At 32.2% G+C, this 18,939-nt stretch overlaps 1 protein-coding gene across 2 annotated transcripts; it reads right to left on the bottom strand.

The window, feature by feature from the left end:
- Positions 1–517: 517 nt before the first annotated feature.
- On the bottom strand, positions 518–1,821 carry LOC131851274 (uncharacterized). 2 transcript variants are annotated; one of them, XM_059201752.1, is made up of 2 exons: positions 1,383–1,821; positions 518–638 (listed from the first exon to the last, which is right to left on the bottom strand). In XM_059201752.1, the coding sequence occupies exons 1-2, from the start codon at positions 1,684–1,686 to the stop codon at positions 607–609; spliced, it is 336 nt and encodes a 111-aa protein (XP_059057735.1). In that variant the 5' UTR covers positions 1,687–1,821; the 3' UTR covers positions 518–606. The 2 variants fall into 2 exon arrangements, with proteins under 2 accessions (XP_059057735.1, XP_059057736.1); XM_059201753.1 differs by lacking the exon at positions 518–638 and adding an exon at positions 795–1,019.
- Positions 1,822–18,939: the final 17,118 nt, after the last annotated feature.

Below are 18,939 nucleotides of genomic sequence, written 5' to 3'. Positions count from 1 at the left end.
TTCTAATCCCTTGGGAATAAGTATTTGTCCTTGATTACCCTTGTATATGATTCCATTCTGTTCATAATAATCTTTGTAAGGCCTCTCCTTAATTATATCTGAAATCGCCTTTATACCCTCATCTAGTTCCTGTGCTCTCCTGATTTGATCATGTAACCCTCTGGTAACAACAGTAACATAAGGATTGCGGCTAAGAGCATCAACATGCCGCATCTGATTCCCTTTTCTATGCTCCACCTCATAATCATACTCTTGTAATAACAATACCCATCTTGCAACTCTAGTTGATAAATCCTTCTTTTTTAATGTCATTTCAAATGCTAAGCAATCAGTAACAATCTTAAATTTTATGCCAAGTAAATATTTCCTGAATTTTTTAACACCCTCTATTATGGCTAATGCCTCCAGCTCATAACTTGTGTATTTCTGCTCTGCATCTGAGGTTTTACGACTTAGGTAGTACACAGGGTGTAAACTCCCATCATTAGAATCCTTTTTAATGAAATAATATTGCTGAATAAGCCATGATAGATGCATCTGTATGCAATTCGGTATCGAGTCCTGGGTTATATAATTTTAATACTGGATTTTCAGACAACAACTTCTTTAACAATTTGAATGCAATCTCCTGTTTTTCACTGAAAATAAAATCATTACTCTTCTTTAATAAGTCTGTTAATGGTCGTGCTATAGAAGCATACCCAACAATTATTTTTCTAAAATAGGATGTCAATCCAATGAAACTTTGAATCTGTTTTACCGACTTAGGTTTTAATGGATACTTTAAAACTGCTTCAACTTTGTCTCTACACGGTTTTATTTCTCCATTTTCAATTTCATAACCAAGATATTCCACCTTTTTAGTCAATAAGTCACTTTTTCTCCAATTTATATGTAATCCATATTCAGAAGCTAATTTTAAAACTTCACGAAGTCGATCTATGGCTTCATCATATGTGTTTGATAATATTATTAAGTCGTCAATAAAAATTAATAGAAACCCCTTTGCTATAAGCTCTCTGAAAATAATAGTGATAAAACGTGTGAAATAATTCGACATATGGACAAACCAAAAGGTGCTCTCATAAACTCATATTGACCATTCTGTGTCACAAAAGATGTATACTTTGTACAGTTACTATTTATTTTGAGATGAAAAAAAGCGTCTTTGAGATCCAATTTACTAAAAACCGTGTATCCAGAAAGTTTATCTAAATGATCTTCAATGATTGGTAGAGGAAACTCATCCCTAACAATTTTTTTATTTATTTTACGGTAATCAACACAGACTCTTATACTACCATCTTTTTTTCTAACTAATACTAATGGGCTTGCATACTCTGAAAAGCTAGGTTTAATAATACCATTTTGTAACCACTCACCAATTTGTTTATCAACTGCTTCTTGTTCCTTATAGGCTAGTCTACGCGGCCGCTGTGCCACCGGCACATCGTCGTTCAGGATAATCTGCATTTCAAATGGTGCCTCCTTGGTTTGTAAGGGCTTATATTGATCCACTATAAGCTGAGCTGTCTCCATAATCTGAGGATTTGGTACATAACTAACCGGTTTGTCATCTGTAAACAAACAATGCACATTCCTCGAAACTACATTTACCACACCTTTATCGAAAATAACTACCGCATTTTCCAAAAATGGTTGACCTAGGATCACTTTGTAAGGCATTGCATTTGTTGGTACAATATAAAACAATAATTCAAAATAACAATCATCAATTTTTAGTACTGTTTGAAATTTTCCTATAGAGTAAACAGTCGACAATCCCAGTCCGTGCAACACTATCTTTTCTTTATTATAGGCACTCACATTTATATATAAGTTCGAAAAATACATCTGCCGACACCAGATTTACGTCACTCCCCGAATCAATTAAACATTCGATTATTACGCCATTTATCTCCAATGTTTTGATTGAACTATTTCGCTTCGTATTCATGACGGTTTCAAATTGACAGTTCCCGAGCGAATGACATCTGTCACCACTGTCAACATTGCTGCCACTACGCACGTCGCCATTTTCTATGTTCGCGTCTATGTTCACACCGTTCACACACATTGATCGTCGTTCCGGTCGGTCTTCCGCTCCCGTCGTAGGTGAAGTGATTGAGATGCACTTATTATCATTCCCAATCGTATTTGAATTTCTTTCGACAAATGCAGCTCTGCAGTTCGACGAAATATGGCCGTATGAATGACATTTGTAACACTTAACTCCTTTCGAACATGTTGTCGCAATATGACCATTTTCACCACATTTGTAGCATTTTCTGCTGTCTCTGTAATGTTCTTTCGTTACTATGGGTTTTCTTTCCTTGTAGTTACGTACATCTTTTTCTTCATGGATTCGTATATCACTAATTTTTCTTTTAACGAGGCATAGGTAGTGACCCCGTACAACATGACCTTGTTTATCTCATCATCTATAATACCGTCTGTTATGTACTGAATAACACAATAATCAGGTAACTTGCCGCGCTTGCCCAACTCCTTCATTATTAGCATATATTCATAACAACTTTCGTTTTTTCCTTTTTTCCTGTTGGATAAGATTTCGTGCAGCTCTTTCAAATTTATGCTATCAGGAAACTCCTTCATAATAGCACATTTTAAGTCGTCATAAGTTTTGAATGGTTTCTCCGACTTTAACCATAGTAATGCGTTTCCGGCTAACGATCTCCTCGCCAAAATTAATTGCTGTGTAGCACTCCAACCAAATATTTCCGCGTTCTCTTCTATCTCCTGCGCCCACCTCGCCGCCGTTATAGTCTTATCGGTCCCGTTGAATACCGGTAAAGTTTCAACTGGATGCCACGATGCCTCGCGAAATGCACGTTCCATCTTATTTTCGTCTTTAGACATTCTTTTTGTAATTTAATATAATCTTTAAATACGACGTGTCCACCTCGACATTCGTATTCTTCGTCCGCGTCACCGTCTGTACCGCGCCGCAATTCGGGTACTTCCGTCTTCCATAAAAATCCGTTAACATCCAAGTAATCTTTGATCCTCTATCCCGGGCGAGCCCCAAAATTGTGGGATATGAGGATTCGCGAATAACAGGATGATTATTTTATAGAACTCCTTTTATTTAAATTACAAAAAAAAACATTTACTATGATACATGAAACGACCTAACTATATGGCAGTCTACGAGGAAGAGAGCGATGCCCATCCTCTTTTTCCATTCATTCCTTTCTCCATCCATTCACTCTTTCGTTTCTATCCATTTGCTCCTCTGTTTCCATTCATTCATACTCATTCGTTCCCATTCGTTCATACCGCCAAGTTTCAAATCCTACATATATATATATATATATATATATATATATATATATATATATATATATATATATATATATACTAATAAATAAAAATGCTAGTTTTGTACTATTTACATAGTTTGTACGTCTTTCAACAATAGCTGTAGTTCTTTATTGATTGCTTATGAATATATTACAATATAATTATTTTTCTAATTGGATTGGCTAAAAAGCTGATATACCACATTATCATAAGTGATAACCGTCAGATATATACATACACATCACCAAGATTATCACGTCATCATACTATACCCGTGTTACATTTATTGCCGATTTTGGAGGATATTGCATTATGTTTTCAAGTAATTTCACTGCCATATCTCTCGCCTTTCAACTAAAATACACCTAGATGTAATACCACTTTTAGATGTCATATACTTATATATAATGTCAGTTCATACATAAGGATACGGCCGTAGGATCTGCTATTCTGAATATGGTTTCAAATACCTTCCGGTGCCAACTAGATAAACCTACCTGCTCCAATGCACATTGTGTTGCGAGCTAGTTCTCAATCTTTCAGCGGACGGACTTTGAGATTTATGTCAAAAAGTTTAGTTTTAGTTCGCTGTATTTCCTGTCCCTAATTACATCTCTTAGAGAAATTTAAATAGCAGCTTTTCCAACAGCTCGTTTTGCAACTTTTCTCTTATGAAATAGCTTTGTAAATAGACATCATGTCTCAGTACTTTTAGTATATACTATTTAAATAATTTTATTTTCGACCCTTGAATCATTTTTACTGTGATATATGTTATGGTATTTCTAATATTAAATGTTTGTTTCATTATGTTAATGAAAAACAAAACACTTTACTATGAGTTTCAGATAGCATCAAAAGGTGAGTGTGTTAAGCAGTCAAATGAACATTATTCTAATGTTACAAATTGTTTGATCTGATTTCAGAGTATATAAGTCAAGGAATGTTAAAACATGGTATTTCAAATAAATTTGACGCCTTCGCGCTTTATTTAAGCTTATATAAATGTTCAATTCTTAACTTAAATTGTGTACTAGAATAATTGTAAAATTTGTAAAATCTGAATTATATTTGTTTTTATATAAAGTAACCTAACCCTTTACTTTGATTAATTTATCGTGGTTTTTGTCACTGTATCTTTGTCTTTGATAGTTTGCAATGTAATGGCGTGTTTAGTAAAAAAAAGTTTTGATTAATTTGTCTCTATTCGCCATTGACATACTGATATGCTAATACCGATACTGAGCAAATGACAGAACACGTATTTTAAAAATAGTGTTAAAAGTGACTTTGTGTTTTGGAAGTCATGCCATGCAAATATGTAGATAATATAATAATTCTACTAAAATGTTATGAAAGTCAAATTCAAATATACGATAATTATTCATGATTTATATTTATTTAAACAATAGTTAAACAGAACGTTTTCAAAACCATAGATATTTATTGTCTATGTTATGATGAGGAATGCGTGTATCAATTTAATCTGAACAAAAATAACTTAACGAAATAAATGATACATATTTTAGTATAACTTTATTGCTCATTATATTTGATTAGGATATTATAAAATATAGCGAAATTTGTTAATACCTTTATAAAATATTGGCAACGTAAAAAAAAAAGTCAAAATTCTTGTTAATGTTTACTAGTTTTAATCAAAATTCTTGTTGTACTTCAGCATAATTTTGTTTAACAACGTCACAATTTTACATCAAGGGTGACCACCAGATACATTTTCTTCAGAGAGATTAAATTGAATTACATTAATGTACTACGAATGTATTTGTGAGTGAATTGTAGCCTGGCTTATCACTCTAAAAAACTTCAATTATCGGGAGTACGAATCAAATCGAAACATCAACAATAGTCTATTTGAGTAGGTATCTGAATTCACCTATTAATTTTGTTGTCAGGTTGCGATATTGCAAGCCCTGTTGGCGTGTAGTCGCTTTTGTCCGGCAGATAGCTCTACAATACATATATCTAGACATAGACAGACACTTTATCATACTAGATTGGCACGGGTGATTAAATTTGCGTGTAATATTTAATGAAGATGATCCTGTGTCTAGACCGTAACACACTATAATAAATTTCATTGAAATAATAGTACAAGTCAAGTGTGAAGAAGTGATTTCGGAATGCCAACTGCCAACTCCCAACAGTAAAAGTCTGAATTCACGAAAATACTTTACTTAAGTACATTATGAGATGTCTTCGCCAAAACTGCATGACGTATTTTAATTGATTGTTTTTTTTCAAGCGTCGAATACTATACTCTCTCATCCTACAGACTGCTCTACCCAATAATATGGATTGTACATTCTTTTTAATGGTGACTGTCTGTTATTTTTGTAATCTTTCGAACTAATATGGTATATGTCATTGATCAAATAACTTTTGTTTCGTTTTTGGTTTCAATCGTCGGGTTTATTTCTGTATTAGTACTCTGTCTGGCTTGGAAGTTATTTCAGTAGAAAAATTATTAAAGAAGAGAAGAGACACGGGACTATGATAGAAATTGCTTTCTGACACTATTCAATTATAAGGAACAGTGTTGGTATATCCGTGTATCACACGTTATATATTGAAAGTCTATACTAATAGGTATCTTATCTATGCCAGTAGGTATTTTACAGCTAATAGGTTATTAACCGATAATAAATAGTTAAAAAAAAAAATAGGTGTATTTAATATATAATGTTATTTGATAAACTACAACGGCTTTGAGTATCTTTGCACTTCTTAAAGTAGTACCTAAACCTTTAGAAGTAGAGAATGCATTAAGCCCACCTTTTGTACAAGAATTCAATAAGGATTAAGTAAATATATTTTTGTTTCATGGGAGAAGTAGAACAATAAGGGTTGAGATAGAACAATTTAATATTATGTACTAAGGGTAAAGGAGATACAGGTCATAAAAAATGCTGTTATATGTACAAAAATAGTATTGAATTTCTTGAATTGTTGATTGGAGCTAATGTGGTAAGTATAGCCGTACAACAACAAACTTTCCAACGTAGCATACATTACCTTTTATAAAAAAAAACTGTGGTCGTACGGATGTACAACGTAGCATACATTACTATGTACAAAAATAGTTTGATTTCTTGAAAAAAAGTATAGCTGTGGTCGTACGGATGTACTTCATTAGTTGCAGTGTTAATTCCGTATTGAACAGCGAAAACAATGGGGAACATTTCTTTTCAAACTATTCCAATTTGTGACAGCCGCAGCTGACCTTTACAGCTTTAATGATCGAAAATCTGAGCGATTAAATCCGTCGAAAGGCTTATGCAGTGGCTATAGGTCAACTCCTGTCTGACGGATATGACTTTGATCTGTGGCACTGTAAGAGGTTTAAACCTAGGCTCAGGCTGTCATAATTTCGATTCCCGTTAAAATGGGCCGGTCGGGGATTGATCGGAGTCGTTTCGACAGCAAGTGCCTGCTCTAACACATTGCTCATCATTGGGTAATGTTAGTTTCTGAATACTCTCAAATAGTAAGTTATAAGGATATTAAAAAATATGAAATGTAATAATTTGTTTAATGTTATTATTTCACTGTACAATTGTACACAAATTTTATTCTAAATTTATTGTTGTAGAATATTCAAACATTCATAATTTAATTAATAGATGGAGCTCTGTGGAATATACTCGTATGTTAGCAGTATCCAAATTTAGTTTTCTAATGAACGTCTTTATACGACATAAATAGCTTATCTGAAATTCTTAATAATATGTATATTGGTACGTTTTATTATTCAGAAGGTAAACGTTATTATCAGTGATATGTTACTGAGCAATATATGACAGAACTAATGCAACTATTCATACATACAACCATATGGTTCATCTACATTACGTAAAAATTTACCGTGTTAATATTTATGAATTTCCAATAAATTACGGTAAACAATCCGATGAATGTTTACAATTATACACAACTGTTACAATACAAAAGGTCGTATAGCCAATAATTAAAAATATATACCACACATTATTACATAAAATAATTTTATTGTATAGTATGTACTAATATTTTTTACGACAATTTTTTTTACAAGTTTGTTAGTTTCTTGAGAACACGCAGCTTTGAGATTGGACTAAAATAACATGTAAATATTATATCCCTATTATATTAAAAAAATACTTGATACTAATTTACTAATTCTAAATAAACTAGATATGATATAAAAATACAATAAAACTAAATTTTCTAGTTGGCACCTACGTTATTATATTTACATTTCACAGAATTCTCATTATATTTGGCACAATACATAAATGGAATAAATCCAAAACTGAGGTATGCTATTTGTATTGTTATTTATTCATAACCATTAATTAACAAATATTTATTTGCATTGCAACAAATAATTAATTTAATTTACCACAAATATCACAATTTTTCGAGGTTTCCTTTATTGAACTATTAATACACAAATACCTATTTGTAATTTGAAGGTAGTACAGGAAAGATAATTAAAGGTAACACCTTTAATTACCTTTTACAGACTAGATGATATGATATGCTAATCCTATAATGAATACTTGTAAGTAGATGTTTAAAGATCTTTCATTATATGCAGGTATTCATTTGATTATACATTAATAACTATTTAAATATTTTTGTACCTTGTCATTATAAAAATATGTAAAATCGTTTGGAATTGGCAATAATGTGACAGTGACAAAATACTAAATGTCTTCTTAATAATCGATCTAACTTCACAGTTACCTTTTTAACTCTATAATATTGCATTCATACCTACGGACTTCTTAGTTCTTTTCTTATGTAGGTAAACAGAGATTTCTTTATTTCTTTTCTTTTCCTGCATTGCGTTACTAATATTCATTTGTTTAACTCAGCTCTCGGCTAAAGTTCCCGTTAATTTCCCTGCATTAGATACGGTACTATATAAATGAAAAAATAAATATAATAGCAGTCCCACACATATTATAAAGAATACTATACAGAAGCCAACCACACATTCAGATAAATATATCTTGATTCGGTCTGTACGGCTCATCCGTGGCCCTGGGATGTCCACACTTGAATATGACCACATTGTATATCCTGAAATTAAAACAATAATAACAATATTATTATTGAAATTAAAACAACTATTACAACGTCCACAATCATGAATTATATCCAAGTGGACATGAATTCAAATGTGGTCAAGACATAAAATCGCTTTTTGTACTCAAACGTTAATGAAATTGGTTCTATAGATGGCGGTATGCTCAACATTCAGAAATACTATAGACAAATAATATTAAAGACGAACAGTATTTATCTATTTTTAATTTGACCACAGATTTTAAGAATAAACATAATATATAAAAGCACACCGCTTTACGACCGATGGTCGCGGGTTCGATACACAAACATTTGTATTCATGTGTGTGTGTGTGAAAATATGTATGTATTTACAAAAAAAAAATATAGTATCAGTTGTTTAGTACCCAAAACACAAGCTTTAGCTAACTTAACTTGGGTCTAGATGGCGCTGTGTGAAAAATTATTATTATTATTATTATACAAAAAAGAGTATATAGGTGTGTGAGTGTGTGTGTGTGAAATACATGGTAGTGTTCTATGCACAACTGAAAAAATATTAGTTTAGTTTTAGTATAATATAGTATATATAATATAGTATAGCATAAATTTCATACTCCTCCGTTCGCGCAATTTTTGTAAATAGGGGTGCAAAATATTAACTAATAATAATAAATTGGTCAAAATAATATAATAATAATAAAGACAGTTTAGCATTACGTCAGTATTGTTATCCACAATAATATTTAATAGACATACAACTTAAAGCTAGAAACATACTGGTAAAGTTAAATGTGACTCCCATTCAGCATTTATACTGTAGTATAACTAAGTTATACCACAGCGCTGGTTTTCAGTGGGACTACCAGATACGAGACAGCGTATGTACAGACACAGATAATATAATATTGTACAGATAACAAAATAACATAAAATTTACGATTAAGATCATTTTATTAATAGGTAAGAGAAGTATTGTATAGTAGCACAGATAATATAATATTACATAATAGTGTTAAATTTTGTATATTATTTAAGTAGATAAATTATTCTGTAATGAGATATATATTATAATGGATTTAATATGTTTTTATAAATGTACAAATAGGGTGTACTTAATATATGTTTAAGATGCTTATTTTTTATATTGAATTGCCTACTGCAATTATTTTTATTCTTTAAGAAAGTGAGTGAATGTTTAAAAGAACTAATCAAAATCAAAATCGTGTGGGTCATAGACTTGTTGTACTGAATAGTTGCATAAAAAAAGTTGTACAGTTAGGTATGTCCACAGATAGGTGTCTGCTCTTATTTTCCAATTACTAAAACAATGGAACAACGCGTGGAACTAATCCCGCCACAGATAAATCCCTTTACTGCATTCGTGCGCGGGAAATTTTTTTTTAGTAAAGGCCAACTCTATTATATTGTTACAATATTTTTAATTTTAGTTCGATTTCTAGATGATAATAATAGTAATATAGAAAGGATGATTATATAGGGTCCAACACTATGTAATATATATATATAGTGCTATAAAGTTATTTTGAGACGGAATCGATAGCAATATTAACAAAGACGGGATCGGTGATCTAGTGTTTTAGCATACCGCCTTATTTCTGATGGTCGTGGTTTATATTTCTTGTATACTGTAAAAATGTTTGTAATCATGAATATTGTTGTATATATTGCTCTGAGAGTTAACATAAAAAAAGTGTCAAAGTATTTATATCAGTTGTCTATAATACAAGTTCTGCTTAGCCTGGGATAGAAGGTGTTGTGTAAATAGGGTACCATTACGTACCAGGGGTAGTAGGTATTATTATTAATTATAGAATAATTTTAATAATAAATAAAGTAAATCATGATTTTGACGGAAATATAATATGACCAGTATCTAAATGTATGCTATCATTGTCTTGTTTTGCTTAATGAGGTATCGAAATATATAGTTGTGTTATTAGAGATATAAAAAAATAGTGTTCATTGTCTGAAAATCTATCAACTATTTTACTTAGAAAATAAATTTGTGTGACAACATCACGAAATTGCATCAAGTGATGCAGAACGCAAGCTTTCCAATTTATAACTTCGTCATGTAACTACGAGTTGTTGTCAAATAACGTTCTATGAAACCGACTGTTCGGGAAATACAGTTAGTCAGTTTTCAGTTGCTAACTAACATAGCGTTTATTTTGTTATCAACTTTAGTTATAGGACAAAACATATGTTTCCTATAGAATTTGTTATCTCCTATTCCTTTTGATATTCTGAAATACCTCTTTAGAATGTTTACTTTTAATATTTGCGTCATTCGTCGTCTTTTATCGGAGATTGGCGATCGTTATGGCGATCTTTATTTTATTCTCGATGGTTCAGAAAGGAACCTGGTACTCATCCTAAACCACTGCATGAAGTTTTTTAACCATGAAGTACGGCATATGCTCGGTCTTCGACAATCCTGAATTTTTCCTTGTATGATTAATTGCAGAAGACGCTATTTTTCATTCCACATTATTGACCCAGGTACAGCAGTTCATGTTAAGTACGGGGTTTCATGGTACTTGAGTCATACAAAATCTTTACTGAGATAAAGTATTGCAAGAGGTAAATCTTAGTGTCACCTATTTTAGCTGACAAGCTGTTTACTTTGTAAACAGTTTTTCTGTTGTAGGGTCCGATTCCTCAGTGAAATTACAGCTAAAGGGGCATGACATAATCCTTTATAATATTATCACTATCAGTCCATGCTTATTTGTCAGTCACTAAGTATTTTTTTAAATATATAGTATCATTATGGATATCTATCTATTTATGGTCTGGTTCCATATAACGATTCTAATTACTAGAAGACAGAAATATTAATTTATTCGGTTCTGCCTGTTCCGCAATTCTATACACTGACTGAATAATAATGTTTTCGCCTAAAACAAAGTCTATATTGTGAGTTGTGACTTGAGTTATTAACAATTGTTAACACGTGGCGTAACAATGCTAATGCCCTGAACTTTATTTCGTAGTGATGTAATAATTAAGTTATAACAATTTGCAAGTGCTAATTAACTAAACCAATTGTTTCGTTTTTAGACTATTTAGGGTGAGTAACGAAAACCCGATAGAATACTGAACTACTTTCACAAAAAAACTAGTCCAAATAACTTCTTGATTTGTTTTTATATGCACCGAATATTATGTTATCTGTGCTTATAACCCAGGTAAACTTTGTAAAATATCGTTTGCTTGGGTATCTCAATTTCACAATCTTTAAGTGGTAAACAGTTTGCTTCGTATTGCTGTATTTCGGTTGTAGGGTAAGATAAGGCAGTGAAATTATAAGATAAGAGGTGTGAAATCTTACTCCTCCGGAGAACAACGTATAATTAGATTGACGGGCGTGAGATGATAACGTGTTGTCTCTTGTGCTATTTATATATATAGGCGACGCTTACCACCAGGTGGACCATCGACTTGTTTGTAATTCCAACTATATAAGAGAGCAAAGATCGAACGATACTTGAAAAATAATGAAGAAATTTTCTTATTTGCAAATATCAAACTGATTGCATGAACACTATTAACAGTAATAGGTACCCTGTACGACTAATCCTGTGTACTTATTTGGCCTGAATATGAAACTAAACAACAATCATAATGGAGACAATAAAGAAAGAGCAGATCTGATCCAATTTGGAAAGGCTTCCTAATGATATAATCGAGAATGAAATTCAGAACCTTATTAACGTAAAGTACCGTGTCTACTACATATTGTGTACCATTATCGTGTAATCGAACAATCGAAGCACTACGAAGGCCGTGACAAAAGTATAGTAACTTTGTACGCTTATTACCAATCGAGTCATGAACATTTTTAAAGTACATAATACGTCACGTTAGTCAATACAGATAACTAGAAATATGGCGTAGTTCGTGCATTAGATAGAATATGCTGTTTTCATAACCATAATGTCTCATATTCAATTAATGTTAATTTTCCGTTTTACTTTCGTGGATGATGATGGAATGGTGCCTGCGTCTGCGCTAAGGGTAAGATTGGACGATGGAAAGGTTGCCCAGTGGCAAATTGACCAGGAAATATTTACAGGAGGGACCGAGTGTAGGTCGAGCTGCATGGCATATTGCTGGCAATGCTAGGCTACTCCCAATTGCTAAAAAATCACCTCTTGACAATATTTCGTTGTAGATAGTCATGATAACTCATAATCGTCACACTGATGAGTGAAGATCTGTTCATAGTTGGACTGTGGGATTGATGCTAAGTTTGCTAGTATCGATATAATATTATATTCCCTAACAATAATCTTCTTAAAAAATACTAACAATTAACCAATAATAACTAACTAATGTAATAAAATTAGTTTTAATGCTAAATTAGTCAATATCTTGTTAATGGTGAAAATACTACTAGATCGAAACTATTAAACGATTAATGAAAATGACACAAGTTTGATTTAGATATATTCTTCTGTCTAGGGAAATTAAAAAAATAACTACAACTTTAACGAAGCCAATGGCTCTGAGCTCAGATTATCATAATTATTAATAGCACTTTTAAACAAATGTTGTGATCTTGACTGTTATTTTAAGAATTCATAATAGCAAGTGACGCTGGATTTTTATCGTTGTTAAAAAGAACAGATATTTATAAAAAAATTCTTATTTAAAGATGCTAGGAGTAATATATATATTATATAGACTAGAAGTCCAACCACTTCTCTTCGTCCTAAGGTTGCCAGGAAGAGATCGCTAGAGATAAGGCAGCCCATTGCTACTTTTATGTTTTGCTCCTAGTAGTAATATGTTCTAATTTTATATGGGTAGGTATACGTTTATGCAGCTATATTTTTATTTTGTTTACTTCATAACTTACATCTAAAGCATACTAAATTTATAACCTAGACTTTCTTAGACGAATGTCTAAATCGAGGCAAAAGTGTTATACTAGTGTATGTTACCAAGGTAAAAACATGGTAGTGTATTGCTCGTACTATGACAATTAACGAATCCATCAATCCATTGAATGCTATGCAGTGATTGAAATAGAAATATGTCCTACATGATAGAAAATCTCCTCATTATGTAATAAGAAAACCCACGATAAAACAAAGCGATGTAACCCGAAGGTTAGCTTGTTAGGTGAGAGTGGATCGGCCATATCGCCTAAAGAATCAACAAATTATAGACTAAAGAAAATGGAATTAAAGTTTTTGGATGGTGACCGCATACATTTAAACATAGTATGGCAGCTTGTCTAGATGGAACGCAGATCTTATGGTATTGTAGGTGTGCAAAATGCTGACACAGGCTTAATTATGGCAGTCCATGCAGGTGGTTTATGTATAGGTAATAAAGTATTATGAATATCAGTGAAAGTGACTGAGAATCATAATAACTATCTAATAATATTTGCTGTATTGTAGACAATTCACCAAGTATGTTTTCATATAGAGAGAAAGACATAACTTTTCTTTATTTTGTTGCAAGAATTTTCAGTAGGTATTCAAATAAAATTTAGATTGTTAAAGCAAAAGGTCAGTAGCAAGTTCTTTATCTAGAGAAAAGACCTTGGGTGAGGTCGGGAAACTAATAATGTAATGTAATAATATGTAGATATTTAAGACATGCCCGGGATAGCAAATATTCATGATAACAAAGTTATCCGAACATTGTGTTTGAAGAATGGTAAAATAATATTAAGAAAATATAACATACGAATTCTTTAAGATAACATACACAGATTTAACTAAATTCAAAGTTACAGACAACGAGTAAAACTCGTGATAATATCAAAAGATGAACAAAACGAGATAAATAACATCTTACTTTATATTCCGTCGCGGGATTCGTTAGATGACTGCCACAATAGTGTTAACTTTGCCATGCTATCTTGTATGTCGCTCGATTGTTTACTGTTCACATTTTGTTTGGGCAACGTCACGATTTTTCCGGATAATAGTCTAAGTGTACATGCGACCGACGTCGGCTATAGTTAGTAAACGTATGGTGGTATAGTAAGTAGAAAAGTGTGAAGGACGATGTTACAATGAACGGATTGGCGGCGGCGCGCGACGTCAACTGCGTGAGCGCGTTTTGGTGAATGCCAGTGATAACATCGATAGCGTACACCGGTTATTTAATTTAAAAACAGTACTTTAAATTTGTGTGACGAATCAAAAGAAAATTAGTTTCAACCATACTTATTTATGTATGTATAAATATGGAGGGAAATGGGAGACCTTTGTCCAGTAGTGGGACAACATAAGTTAATAATAAAATAAATAAACATTTACATGGAATGGTAAGCCCTCTAGCACTGATGGTATACGCTGGTCACACATTAGTGGAAAATGATCATAATGTCAGTCAAGCTATCGTGCTAATTTAACTGAATGGAGCAGAATGGAGTGTACACACAGGGCATTCCAACCCTGCGAAAGAACTTATGGAGCGACTGAAGGCGTTTTTTTATCGTGTGGTAATATTCAAATGACCGACCACGATGTGCACCTACCAGCGCCATTGCCGAAGTCATAAAGTCGCATTAGTATGCTATTGCGTTATTTACACTAATTAAAATTTATACAATATTAGCTTATAAATACGATTTCAGTCTGAGGGCATCGCAAGGGGTACGAACCAGACTCTGGTCGTCGAAATTTCGAAGCCCATTTAAATGGACAGGAGGTGTATGAAAGGGGGATAAAAGCTGTCTGTAGGTTCAGCATAAAATTATGGATCTTATGAAAGCAACCCATTGCCTTGCAATTTTTTATTAGGTGTCTAGTCTATGTTCATAACTATACTTAACTAGTAGGGAAAATGAGGATGAATTCAGGTCACACCCGGCCATCGATCGTTGTGAATTCGCCAATAAATAATTTACCACCAAGCTGTCCAAGAAACGATTATTAAATACAGGTTTTCAGTTCGGGAAATATATCGACCTTACTTGATGGAAATCGTTTCAACTGTTTCTGTATTCTGCTTTGTTCTATACTTACAGTGATATTTCAAAGAACTTCTATTATTATTTAGTCTATACTAGAAGTGGTAGATTTTGTTAAAAGTCATCTGCTAGGAAACATCATCTATTTCAGCTGCAAATCCACTTGTTTTGTAAACTGTGTTTCAGTTAAAGGTTGGAGATACGGCAGTGAATTTACAGGATATGGAAACATGACATCTTAGTCCTTCTGAATAGCAACGAATGTCTGGTATCATGTGATACATAATAACGTGATATTTGTGGTACAGTTCATATATATAGGCGACGGTTACCACTTACTATCATTTGATAATTCAGTTATATAAAAATATATGTTTAAAACTGCATTTATGCGTTTTTGCTTATCATGTTATATAAGCGTAGGTATATTACATGATTTTATTGTAGTTCTATCACGAATTGTAAATAAACACTCTCTTCATATTGTTGGTAGATAAGGCTATTGTTTTATAGCCTTAATATCGCTGCAGTGCTAATCCTTTGATCGTTTTATTATTTCAAGACACGTTATCATGTATAATATTACAGAGTATTTTTATAATATATATAATATGCACTGTTATATATCTGTTTTATAAATTGCGCGTTATGAATCTTGTAAATATAGTCTACAATATTCCAGCGGGAAACGTTTGTTAGTAAATTGAACCAGTTGCTAGTAATTTACTATGTCAGTACTTTACTATGACTTCAACATAGTCCACTCTGGAAACCATAGTGGCCAATTCCAGATGATTTGTCACGATAGTCAAATGAAATGACTTCACACTCATCTTATAGTCCTTCGATGGTGCCTTGCTAGCGTTAGTGAAGTCTGGTGCAACATTATTAGAAATTATAATTAGGGTGACATTATAATTTACTTTTTTAATATGTTACGGATGGACCTTTGGGTTCTTTCTATTTTAAAATATTAATAATCTCATTTGTGTTCTTGTTTGTGGACTATACTAGCTTGAAGTAGTTGTGAAATTATTATTTTAATAAAGCCTTGTGTACACGTCTGCTTACCTCCGAGCCAGTTACTGGCAGGTCATTTTAAATTATTTTTAAAATATAAATATAAATATTTTATTGTATTTTAAAATATTTGTATTTATATTTTCATTATATAGTTAACATAGTCTTGCTTTCTTTTACGGGCGACGATTCTTATACGATTTAACTACTACCATTGTTGGCTGCATCGACCCCAGCCCTAGACACAGTCCCACACACCATGTATTTATTTAGCTGTCTACCAGAAATATTTGTATGTTTGAGAGTACAACTTTTATAAGTTTCATAAAATCTGGTGATTTTATTAAAACCTGCCTTTTACCTTCTACCATCAAATTTAAAAATTCCCACTACATCCTATATCAGAGTGTACGATAAAGTGGCATTGGTACATAATAAAGCATCGTGCCATTTTATTATCGATCCATCATTGAGTACCAGTCGCACTTCACGCGTAAAATGTATATACTACTTTACACATAAACTACTGCGCCGATATCATTTTGGATTTCATATATTTTAAAATCCATTTGCAACATTTTTTTAGCTTATCATAGTAAGATACACAAGGGGTTACATATATATGATGTTTTTATTTCGTCATTATGTGGATAAAACAAATATTTTTATATGTGTACGATGTCAGGTGTCAACGTCTACGACGTTCCCACTGGAGACCTTCATGACTTTTCATTCATCAGAAATTTATCACGATAGGCCAAGTGACTCGAACATATGTTCATCTTCGACCGGTGCCCCGCTAGCGTAAACTATTAGCATAGACAGGTGCATCATTCTATTATCATCCTATAAATATACATATATGCGTGTGTAGATTTTTTTATACCATGTTGGTGGCAAACAAGTATATGACCCGTCTGATGATAAATGGCTACCGTAGCCTATGGACGCCTGAAACACCAGGGGTATCACATGCGCGTTGCCGACTCTTAAGAAACTTTAATATACTTGAAATTCTTGAAAAAGTCCAGGTGGTAGTCTCTCGAGAAAAGCTCGGCAGGTAGTTCATTCTATGTACATGCTAAGTGTACGCGGCAGGAAGCTCCTCTAGAGATCTGTTCTATTCTATATAGAAATATCTGGATAGATACCTTGTAGAAAGTTATTTGCGTGGGTACTCCCGTCGTACATTGTTATATGTATATTTGTAAATATATTTTCTTTGAGTAAAACAATAAAGAATTTGAATTCTTTAATTCAACAATATTATTATAATTTGATTCGATACGTACTTATGAGGAATAAAATCCGTGTTTATTCAATTTCTTTCTCAATATATAGATAAAAGTTATCAGTTACATTTTGTTTCAATTAAAAATGAACGACAGTGATAACAATGGATTATGAAAAAAGTTGGATTAGTGACAGAATTTATTAGGAATTAAAATGTTGTAAGTACAATTATACGAGGAAAGATTTAATGAAATTTCTAAGAAACGAAATATGACTGCTATGTAGTTATGCTTGATTTATAATTCAACGTCTTTTTCAAGTTTTTATAAATGTACATAGCTTTTTTATATAGGTATATAAAGATTTTTTTAGTCGTAAAATCTAATTTGTACTTTATATAAGTAGCGCTAGCGTGTAAAAAACTTGATGCTGTTCGTGTTTTTCGGCATAGATTTACCATCAGACAGATCGTCAGCTACTTTGCATTTCAATAATTAATAATTATAGTTATATAAAAGCAGTTAAATGTTTTCTTTCTGTAATTTCGTTATATTTCTGCGTAGTATACCTATATAAAGTTTAGAATAACATAAAGTAAAATTGTTATTTTCTAAATATATTGTATTTCTATATCTATATTTTTATTTGTTTACTGTTACATTTGTAATGACATATTTTATATTAACATATTTGTTGTTTTTTGCGCAACATTAGTCTGTTATCAGTAATGATATCATATTATCTAAATATTTTAGTGACTACTAGTCCTGTTTAAAATTGTGTTGTATTCCTGTATGAAGTTCAATGTATTGTACCCGGCCACGTGGGGTAAGTAACACAAATAGGGACAGGCGGCTCGCATGTGCACCCCTAAATTAAACGGCTCCAAATGAATTTAGACTCTAATCTATCCCAAGAAGAATAAATTTGGAATGAATGTGAGTTTTAAAAAAAATATGAATGACTGTTGATCGGGCACATTTCTAGAGGCATTTTGCTGGTAGATCGTGAACGATTGAAAGCTTGTTGTGTGTTTTTTCGAAAGAAAGGTGCTCTAGTGATTTGTGGAGTTTACACAAGATATTAGGGCAAGGTAAGGTAGGTCAGGTTTTTTTCTTAGATATCCTTATACGAACAGCTGTTGATTCATTCATGGTATTGTTGTATATTTGTATTTGTCTTTTTTAAAATCAAGTTGCCAATTTTTTGTTTCATTTTAATGTTATTAAATTACGACTACATTTAAATTAAATTTCTTATTAATTTTAAACAGATTTAAAATGTTAAAACTATGTAATATTTTTGTTTTGACATTTTATGTGTTA

Source organism: Achroia grisella, unplaced genomic scaffold, assembly GCF_030625045.1.
Source record: "Achroia grisella isolate CSIRO2021 unplaced genomic scaffold, CSIRO_AGI_Agris_v1 utg782, whole genome shotgun sequence".
Taxonomy (NCBI): Eukaryota; Metazoa; Arthropoda; class Insecta; order Lepidoptera; family Pyralidae; genus Achroia; species Achroia grisella.
Note: the sequence above shows the minus strand (reverse complement) of the source record. Positions and strands in the feature narration are given on the sequence as shown.

Coding starts and splice junctions, on each gene's coding strand:
- LOC131851274 (XM_059201752.1), bottom strand. CDS start 1,686: ATGCCTTACAAAGTGATCCTAGGTCAACCATTTTTGGAAAATGCGGTA. Junction 639..1,382: donor AGCAGTTGATAAACAAATTG/GTGAGTGGTTAC, acceptor TTTTATTTTCAG/TGAAAAACAGGAGATTGCAT.